At 34.8% G+C, this 10790-nt stretch overlaps 1 protein-coding gene across 2 annotated transcripts; it reads right to left on the reverse strand.

The window, feature by feature from the left end:
- Positions 1 to 462: 462 nt before the first annotated feature.
- LOC104099290 (ADP-ribosylation factor 2-like) lies at positions 463 to 9531 on the reverse strand. 2 transcript variants are annotated; one of them, XM_009606236.4, is made up of 7 exons: positions 9274 to 9531; positions 8128 to 8314; positions 7063 to 7133; positions 6644 to 6763; positions 989 to 1107; positions 833 to 914; positions 463 to 725 (listed from the first exon to the last, which is right to left on the reverse strand). In XM_009606236.4, exons 2-7 carry the CDS (start codon positions 8273 to 8275, stop codon positions 720 to 722), a joined length of 546 nt encoding a protein of 181 aa, XP_009604531.1. In that variant the 5' UTR covers positions 8276 to 8314; positions 9274 to 9531; the 3' UTR covers positions 463 to 719. The 2 variants fall into 2 exon arrangements, with proteins under 2 accessions (XP_009604531.1, XP_009604530.1); XM_009606235.4 differs by having other exon boundaries at positions 8128 to 8297; positions 9274 to 9514.
- Positions 9532 to 10790: the final 1259 nt, after the last annotated feature.

Consider the following 10790-nt stretch of genomic DNA (forward strand, 5'->3'; position numbering starts at 1 on the left):
TATCTTTATCCATAAAAAAATACTATTGGTATTATGTCAATCTCACGGGACGAGACAAACTTAAAATGAAGGGAAGCTTTCGCAGTTCGGCCTTAAGGTAAAACAAGAATGGAACAAATCATCATTGATCTATAAGCGCAAAGAAACTTGGGGTTTAAGGCTAATTCACTAGGTGAGCTCCTTGCCTTTTCACAGTGGAGGTGGAGGGCTCGGGGCTCGAACCCAATTAGTAGCATAGCATCCTCCCCCCCCCCCCCCCCCCCCATGTGATAAATTTAAAAAAAAAAACACAAACAGCCCAAAGAAACTAACAAGGTTATGGACAATTTGGCAGTCTTATCTTTTTCAACTCAAAACCTAAGAGATTCACCGCCTTTCAATCATGTAGATTAGAGAGGTCCACATGAGGAACTAAAGAGGTAGCCATTCTAATCTCAAAAAGTATTGTTTACGCGGAAAAAATAGAAAGTACAATCATTAACCATTAACAAAACTGTCATAAAGAACTGTCTTTGTTTACAAATTTATGAAATTAACTCGAACCTAGACAAACATCATTACATATTTCCCAACTGTAGTGTCACAGAGCCATTTCATTAAGCCCTAACAAGATGCAAAATGGCTTTCAAGACAATGTTCATAGCCACACTGACTTGGGGAAAGAAACTAGATAAAAACACGCCTGCATCCAGGATCAACCCGCAAAACTCTCCGTCACCTTAGGACTGTAAATAGAAGAAGCGAGAGATAAACAAAGAGAAGGAAGTAATCCCATTGCCAAAAAGAAAAAGATCCAAAGCCAAATTTAATCAATTAGGAAGCGTACACGTACCTTGTTGGCAATGTTGTTAGAAAGCCAATCAAGACCCTCATAAAGCCCCTCTCCAGATGTTGCACAAGTGCTCTGAATGTACCTGAAAGCAGAGAGACAAAATTTAGCGCCTCCAGAAGTAAGGGAAATGATAACAACTGCTAGCAGTGTGCCTACCAGTGACGCTGCCTGAGAGAGTGCAGTCCAAGCTTATCAGTTATTTCAGCAGCGTTCATTGCATTAGGAAGATCTTGTTTGTTAGCAAAAACAAGCAGCACAGCGTCCCGAAGCTCATCCTGGGACAGAGTAATGACAATTAAATTCCGCAGGCCAATCGGTAAAGTCTAACACAAAAATACTATATCCCCAGTTTATATTGCACTTTGTTGTTTAATAAATAATGAAACTAGCTACATGGATACAAGTCTGGAAGATAAATGAGCATCGTAAGCATGAGCTATGAGCAGCAAAAGCATTTCAGATATTGTGGTTTCCATGTAAACTGCTGACTGCTACCGGCTCCTACTCACCCTTCACTATTTTGTCTGTGTTCTTTTTAAGCAAAATTTAAGGACTCAACCATACACATTTATCAGTGCAAACATAGAGCGAAGAAGTGCAAGTTCTCTGCCTGCTTGATTAAATAAAGAGCAGGAGGAAGAATCTTCTCTTTTATATATTTCTCCGAAAATCTTCTGGATACTTCAAGTAATAAGTTAATCCAAAATAGTCAAATGTCAATTTCACAAAGGACCAAAGTAATTGAACTGTCTCAATTATGAGATTCATCTTACCAGCAATAACATTCTTAATATGAGTGACATGACACTCCATTTGTTCAAGAAGAAAATGTTCACAATTGAAAATCACCGAAACAGCATCTTTGGCTCCACTTGAAACTCCAAAAAATTGAATTGAATTAGGTGCAATCCATAATCACAAGTTAACCAGTTTGCATTTACTTTGGAACAGCATAATTATTTTATCTTCATTAAAGCTGGGAGATCATTAGCACTGTACTCTCCGTCCTTGTTATACAAATTTATCACATAATGCAGAATACCGTGTTAAGTGTCAGACTTTTGACATATTTTATAAAACCAAGATCAAAGTACATTTATATCTAACTCAATTACTTCCCTCTAAATTGAAACTACTCTAGCTAAAACCAAATGAGATAAGAATATGACCAATTTAAGATTATCAAAATCACATGGGTAAATTACCACACTAGCCAGAATCCATTTCAACACCCTAATTTGGTAATATCTTCAAGGCGCTGTTTAGGAACTGCAAACTACACCGAATTAAGCTCCATCCAAGATTAATCTCATCAAAGATGACAAGTGTTTAGTTTTTCTCATCCATGATTTTGACCTATTACTCGGTCCATGTTCACGAATTTTCAGCAAACTGGTAGCTATTACTTAGTAGTTTATGTAAAGAGAGAAAAAAAAGGGAAAAGAGTTCACTTCTTAGCTTGAGTTATTGCTAATGATGCAAGCTTTAACTAAAACAAGGTTAAGGGAAAAAAAGTAGTTTATATTTATGGGTTTTGATCTATAATTTTGTCCATGTTCACAAATTATCACCAAAATCAAGAGCTGATTACTTAGTATTTATAAAAAGAAGTAAAAAGGAAAACCAGTTCATTTCTTAGCTTGAATAAAGCTACGTATGATGCAAGCTTTAACAAAAACAAGATTAAGGAGAAAACAGTGCTTAGTTTAATCGCATAATAATTCGAGTCATGTCACCAAAGCTGCCTTTATATCTGTTTTGCAAAGTTGTATTAATTTTGGATCTCTCCTACAGAAATTCTTCTCTATTGTACATTGTGCATCATGATCCCACCTATATTACCCTATGGTTGATATGTTTTTCCTAAAGCTAATAATTTTCTTTTTAAAATCTTGCTATCCTATATAATGATGTAAAACTATCAAGTTTTCAACGCCAAGCCAAGAGATAGAGTTGAGTATATGTACATAATGTGTTAGGTAGTTGAATCACTCTTGAAGAAGACTGTTGCAATTGCTAGTGAAGAAGTTACTTAAAGGATTTGGGTATCAGCTTTGAAGAGCTAACTACTACACAATGCACAATTCATGAACCTATAGATACAAAGCTTATAAATTCATGACAAGTATAGGGTAATTGAGCATTGCACACTAACGAATGTCAGATATATTCTCCTATATAAGAAGTGTCTAAGGAACAGGTGAAGTTAACAGGACTTCGTTGACATGCCAACTTACCGATAATATATTTGCCCGTTTTTGCATATTATTACGTGAATTGCCATCACACAATTTGGTAAATAAAGGAAACTTTTGAGGCAATTTGAAGGCACAAATTGTCAGCCTCATTTCGACTGCATGAAGACTATCATGATCAGATGGGCCCAACTTAAATTTGTCATTTCACACCATCATTTACAATTTAGATTTACACATCTTCACATATTTGAGCTATCAATAACCATGTAGGCCCTACTAAATTTAATCATCTCACATCTCTCTTATTAAAATGGCTATACTAATTTATTTTAAACTCAAGCGTGCAAACAAGTGTCGGTTAAAAGCTGAATAGTAAGAGAAAGGAAATGAACTTTCATTTCATTGCGTGCAATTTTCCAAAGCCATTTCAGTATTAACTTTATCTGTAGCTTAGGTCCGTTAAACTAATTAAAAGGGCAGCCCGGTGCACTAAGCTCCCGCTATGCGCAAGGTCCGGGGAAGGGCCGAACAACAAGGGTTTATTGTACGCAGTCTTACCCTGCATTTCTGCAAGAGGTTGTTTCCATGGCTCAAACCCCTGATATCCTGCTCACATGGCAGCAACTTTACCAGTTACGCCAAGGTCCGTTAAACTAATTGTTGGATGGAAAAAGAAGGTTTAAGCAATATTTGAGCTGCTTCAACAAAAGGTTGTTAAATCAATCACTAATATTGTAAACTTAGATTGAATCTCAAGAAACTTTTTGAATAATTAATATAGATAACAAAAGCTCCAGCTAAATAAGAGGGATAAATATTATTTGAACAGAATTTAAAGTTTTAAAATCTGATCTTCTCCAACTTTTGAGTAATTTTGTGTGATTAGTACTACGGAAATCTTTCTTCTCTATGAATAATGTACGTTACAGAAACTCCAAAACTCCAATTAAAGAAGAGAGATAAATATTCTCTTCATACATTCGTTTGAATAGAAAATACAGTTTAAAAAATTAATTTTCTTCACTTTGGGAATATTTTAGTATTAATTACCAAGAGGATTTACATAATCATATTTGAATGAACGTAGAGCTTAAGCAAGAAAGAAAGACTTTTTGTATATACTAAATGTACCTTTAGAACTTGGGTCATAAACATGCCGTGATATTTCTATGGTTAATTAACATCATTAAGAGAAAACGGAAAAAGTCTAAATTAAAGAGTTCCTACATATAAGAAATTATTATTCTTTTCTTAGAAAAGTAAAAGTGAAAGAGTGTAAAATATAATAACACAAAGATAGTAGAAAGATTCAACCATCTTTTCCATTATAAAAACGATCAAAGAGTAGTAAAAACATATCAGTCTTTTTGGAAAAGATTAAGAAAAAGAGTATCATATAAAATAAAACAAATAAGATAAAAAATATTGAACCATGTTTTCCAATTTGATCAACGATTTACTTAGTTTCGTGAAACAAATAAGACAGAATATATTGAACCGTGTTTTCCAATTTGATCAACGATTTACTTAGTTTCGTGGAAAAGCACCTGGTTAAATATTTATATCGGACTATATTGCAAAAAAATCCCTTTGAGCATTATTTAATATAGCACTCTCTTCACTCCACACAACCATATAGTAGTATATTTTAATATAGCATAGGATGATATTATGCAGTTAAAATATTGTGATAGTCTGACAAAGAGTAAACTATATTGACAAGAAGCATTTTTCGATTGTCACAAACAACAATACATGGTAAAACTCTAGGTGCCTAAACATATTTGTAAATATTTTACTTTCAGCTATACCACAAACTTGATTAGGTGGAGAGCAAAAGGGCTAGGGATAATTTTAGTTAACAAAAAATACTTATAATTACTATTATCAACTGATTTTCTTAATGAGTGTGCAAAAATCTTGTAACACGTTTTTGACAAGATAATATAACATAAATTATTGGGCCTGCAATATCCATCAGCCAATATACACACTTAAGCAGTAAAACACTTAAATATTTTATAGAATTTCTCTTAAACACTTGAAAAGATTATTTAAAAATATTTGAACACCTCAAGAATAATTTTAGGTTTTTAATATTGGGCCCGTTCTGGGAGGAATTGGATGGAGGTGGTGAAAGGTATCCCGCACACCGAGAAGCTATTCATAGGAGGTGATTTTAATGGCCATATTGAGGAGTCAGCTGGGGGATACGGCAATGTGCACAGCGGGTTCGGTTTTGGAGTTAGGAACGAGGGTGGTACCTCATTGTTGGACTTCGCCAAGGCACTCAATTTGGTAGTTGCTAACTCGTGCTTTTAGAAGAGAAATAGAGGCTTATACACTAATTGCAAGGTTATACCGAGTGAGTGGCTTTCGACCCAACATAGGCTCTTGGTAATGGAGTTGGAGATTAAGAGAGAAAGGAATAAGAGAGCAGTGTACGGTCAAAGATCAAGTGGGAACCTTGACTAAGGACAAAGTTCAGGTATTAGGGGAGAAGTTGTTGGCTATAGGGGCCTGGAGGAGCAGTGGGGACGCGAGTTGTATGTGGACCACGACTGCGGACTGCATTAGGGAAGCTGCTAGAGAAGTGTTAGGGGTCACGAAGGGCTACCCGGCCATGTTGTATGGAAACGAATGTTGGCCAATCAAGAAATCTCAGGTCCAGAAGTTAAAAGTAGCGGAAATGAGGGTGTTGAAATGGATGTGTGGACATGGCATACCAGGAAAGAAAAGATTAGGAACGAGCATATTAGGGACAAGGTGAGCGTGGCTCCTGTAGAACATAAGTTGCGGAAATCGAGGCTGAGATGGTTCGGACATGTGAAGAGGAGAGACCCTGATGCCCTGGTTAAGAGGTGTGAGAGGTTGACCTGGGCGGGCCAGAGGAGGGGTAGAGGGAGGCCTAAAAAGTACTGGGGTGAGGTGATTAGGCAAGACATGACGCTACTTCAGCTCACCGAGGACATGACCCTCGATAGGAGGGTGTGGAGGTCGAGAATTAAGGTTGTAGGTTGACAGGCAGTCTAGAGTTTCGTCTAGCCTTCCCAGTAGTATTAGTACTAGTCTTGTATTTTCCTATTCCTAACCCCTTGCTATTTCACAGTGTCATTATTTCCGGCGAGATTGTCTCTATTCTTATAGTGTCATATTCTTAGATCTCTGTTATTGCCTGTATCTTCATTTGCGCCCATGTCTGATTACCTTGTTGTTGCTACTGTCTGTTTACTGCTTCATTTTCATTTCTCTTGAGCCAAGGGTCTTTCGAAAACAGCCTCTCTATCGTCCTAAGGTAGGGGTAAGGTCTGCGTACACTTTACCCTCCTCAGACTCTACTTGTAGGATTTCACTGGGTTTGTTGTTGTTGTTGTTGTAATATTGGGCCCGTGCGTAGCACGAGCTTTACCTCCTCTAGTTAGTAGACAAGAGACTAGGCACGCAATATATGATATACAAATATGAAATATCACAGGCAACTCAAGAACATTTCAGTACTATTCAATTAAAACAGGCACATAATTTTTCTTGCCATGTAGCTTAAAGATTTAGAAGCTGAATCTCATTTCACGGCAAAAATAATAGTAATAAAAAATGGTACGAGAATTATTACCTCATTCAACATCCTATGCAACTCATCTCTTGCCTCAACAACACGGTCTCTGTCATTGCTATCAACCACAAAAATGAGACCCTGAGTGTTCTGGAAATAGTGCCTCCACAATGGACGAATCTGACAAAGAAAAAGAAACAAGCTGGATGTGTTAGGTAGTTGAATCGAAGGCCTCACTATATAGGGCATAAGAGAGCTACCAGGAAAACACAAAGAAGTCTAGGAAAAGGGAAAATTAAAAAGAGGACAAGAAAAGAAAGATTTATTTCAACAATCATAAAAAAGGAAAAAGATTATGACTCATTTCCCATTTATTACAACAAAGACCAAACTCAGATCAAACTCTATGTTAACTTATAGTTTTTTTGAGAAGGCTATGTTAACTTATAAGACTTTAGACAGTTAAAGACAATAAATACCTTGTCCTGACCCCCAACATCCCAAACAGTGAAGCTGATATTCTTGTACTCAACAGTTTCCACATTGAAACCTGCAAATTATCAATTATGACTGATAGCACATCCAAGCAGTACATATTATAAGCATACAATTACAGACTTTAGATTAAGAGTCTGTTTGGATTGGCTTGAAAAAAGTAGCTTTTCAGCAGAAATAGCTTTTAAGCCAAAAAGCAATAAGTTGGGGTCTAACTTATTGCTTTTTGGCTTGTTTTAAGCAGTTTTTAACTTATTTTAAGTACTTTATTACTTTGCCAAACACCGAAAAAAGCTAAAAAGTGCTTAAAAGCTTATTTGACCAGCTTAAAAGCCAATCCAAACACCTTCTAAGCTGACAACAAGGTTGATTTAACTATTGACAACAACACTTTCGACAAGGTTGTGTAAACAAAAGCAAAGAAGAAGCGGAACAAATACTAGTTCATCAAGTAAAAATACTCTCTTTTATGTGTATTTAACTATTTATAGAAAAGCTTTTTAAGAATTACAGACAATATGCTCATCCTAACACGAAAAAAATGCAACAGAAACATAAATTATTTCCTCCTTCCAGCTCATCACCAAAAGAACGAAAGATTTACCTCATTCTATTAAGAAATGTCAACCTTGTAGACCACCATTTAAGATAATAGGCAAGAAAAATTACAAAAACAAGTAGGATGATGCAGCGCCATATCCATATACAACCAATGTCAACAGATTATGATTAAAGATGCTAATGCTGAATAATTATTTAATTCAAGAACTACCTTCTATATGCCATTTTTAACAAGTTATACAATGAAAGCTAACATTCAGATTCTCAAAATTGAGATGCTTCTGTGTCTAAAATTCTACACATTCAACAAAATCATTAGTTATCCTATAGTGGATTCTCTTTGGAGGAAAGAAATATCCAACCATAGCTTACATGTATGAAACTCTAAAGCTATGCAGCAGAGGTAATTTAGATGCGGCTCTTAAAGTTATACGGAAATAAAAATGTTAATTTGTAATCACAAAGCTACATTTAACTGAAGTACATACCAATGGTAGGAATAGTAGTGACGATCTCCCCCAGCTTGAGCTTGTACAATATGGTGGTTTTACCAGCTGCATCAAGTCCAACCATGAGAATTCGCATTTCCTTCTTGGCGAAAAGCCGGCTGAAAAGCTTGGTGAATGTTAGCCCCATTTCCCCTTCTTGTTGATGATCCCTATTGAAAAAAGTGCACTAGATCATAAAAATCAAATACATTAACAAATATAAATTGGATTTATCCATCAAGTGATAAACGGGTATAAACTCCTGCCTCGCCAATTTATATTACTTTTTCTTTTTTTGCAAAGTTCCAAGATATCTTATCCTACAACAGCTGTCTCATCCTCAGAAGCAAAACAACTCCTGATAAATATTTTCCATGATAGATTCATTTCCTGGTTTTTGTGTTACCAAAAAACATTTTCTTAAAAAGGGGGAAATGACTTCAATCACTTACCGACAAAAAACATTTTCCTTCACCAGTATCTCAACTCTTACTCCATATTACTTGTTTCAACAACACAGACATTATTATCAATCTTTACCACTCGAAGATTTAAATGCAAAACACGTTTAAACTCATTAAGCTGTTCAAACTTTTCAAATATTATTTTAATAATTTTTCCTCCATTATCACAAACACAGTATATAAATCAAAATAACATCATAAACTCTGTGTCCTATCGAATATCTCATATAAAGTGGAATGAATGGAGTGGATTTGTTGCGTATTTAAAATTCACAATTCAAACCGCTCTGATACAATTCATAGATCGAAGGGTAACTTGATTTAATATTCAGATCAATATATAACAACACAAATTCACATCATCAATCAAGACGCCGAAAAAAAAAAGAATCCGCAGCTAAGAACGCCTAAACCTGAAACAAATAACCTCAAATCAAATGGAAGCACCGAAAGCGATAAATGTTGCGAAACATTTCCACCAAAAAGAGAGAAATGTTGATTTTAACACTACTTTTATCGAATTATAGATACAAATCAACCAAAAAAACGTATCTCCAATCAACAGAAAAGTAATATGAAGACTGAATTATGTTTAAAAACACAAAACTCTAATAAGATTAGTTAGTTCACTATAAATCAAACACAATAACGAATATATGAGTGATGAAATATTAAGAATAACCTGAAAGAAGCTTTTGAAAGAGGGATCTAATGAAGAGAGAACGAGAAAATGTAGAGAGAAAATGAGAGAAATGGAAGCCTGAGATTAACGCCAAATACTGAGAGGGGTAAGAATAATGAAAAGACCAGAGGCAATAAATACAGGGAATGAGAAGTTTCCGATGGTACCAATTGCCATTTCCTTTGATGAGAATAACGGGAATGCCTTTAGATTGTGTACCTTTTTTACCTCGGTTCTAATTAGGGGTGTGTGTTGGTTGTTTGGTATGGTTTTTAGACATTTCCTTTTTCTATGATTCTATCTGTTCCAAAATATTGGTATCAATATCAAAATTAAATTTGGTACCATTTAATTTTTCTACTTTAGGTTTGGATTTATTTCGTTTGACGCTTTGTTCAGTTTGGATAGAAAAATATAAGTTTCTTTTTTGTCTTTAAAAGCTAAAAGATATTGCATAAAATACTAAATAAAAGAAAATATCTTTTACACTTTTAATTTTGAAAAAACAAATGCGACGCTACCTATCACATTTCTTTCGCTGGCCTTAAACTACCTTGAACAAAAATTAGCTATAAAATTTCTAACCAGATGACAAAATCAACAATTGTAAGCTGAACCAGCCAAAAAAAAGTAAAATTTCGCTGGAAAGAACATCTCAACCAAAATCGAACGAGACTCTGCTCAAAACTTTTTCACACAGTTTCTTTTCAAAATTCACAAACTTTTAAGGAAAATAACCTATCAAAAATATTCTAGATCTAAAAATCTTCTCAATCTATTGTCAGTTTCTTCAAAGTCCCCCATTGAAACCAAAACCTACCCACCTCTAACAACAACAAAAAAGTAAAAAATTGAAAAATAGATTTAAAACAAAAAAATAAAAGAAGAATACACTTAAATTCATCTATACGTGGTGTAATAATGATTATACACTGAATTTATACAACATATACTCTCTATAAATAATATATAATCGATGTATAATTAGTATATAATATTTGTACAGTCATGACCCAAAATCCTAACAAACAGGATCGTGATGGCACCTAACACCGCTTGTTAGGCAAGCGAACACCTAACAATAAATAAGAAACTAGACCAACAAATAACAACATAATAACAACATATATATATATATATATATATATATATATATATATATATATATATATATATATATATATATATAAATAAGTACCAAAACAAACGTCGTTTACACAACCTCTCAAGATTTGGCATTACGAAGTACATGATCTACTAAAAATACTATATACAAAGTCTGAATAGAAATATAATATTGTCTAATACAAGGAAACAACAATAATGAGAGTGAAGATGACTCCAGAGTTTGCTCACGGAAAAACAGCACTACCTCGAGTCTCCCTGGTCAACAAGCTATGCTCCCCCCCTAGATACTGCTAGGACCCACACCGGACTCTGCACAAGAAGTGTAATATGAGTATAATCGATCCAATGTACTCCATAAGTATCGAGTCTAGCCTCGACGAGGTAGTGAC

The sequence above is a fragment of the Nicotiana tomentosiformis genome, chromosome 4 (assembly GCF_000390325.3).
Source record: "Nicotiana tomentosiformis chromosome 4, ASM39032v3, whole genome shotgun sequence".
NCBI lineage: Eukaryota > Viridiplantae > Streptophyta > Magnoliopsida > Solanales > Solanaceae > Nicotiana > Nicotiana tomentosiformis.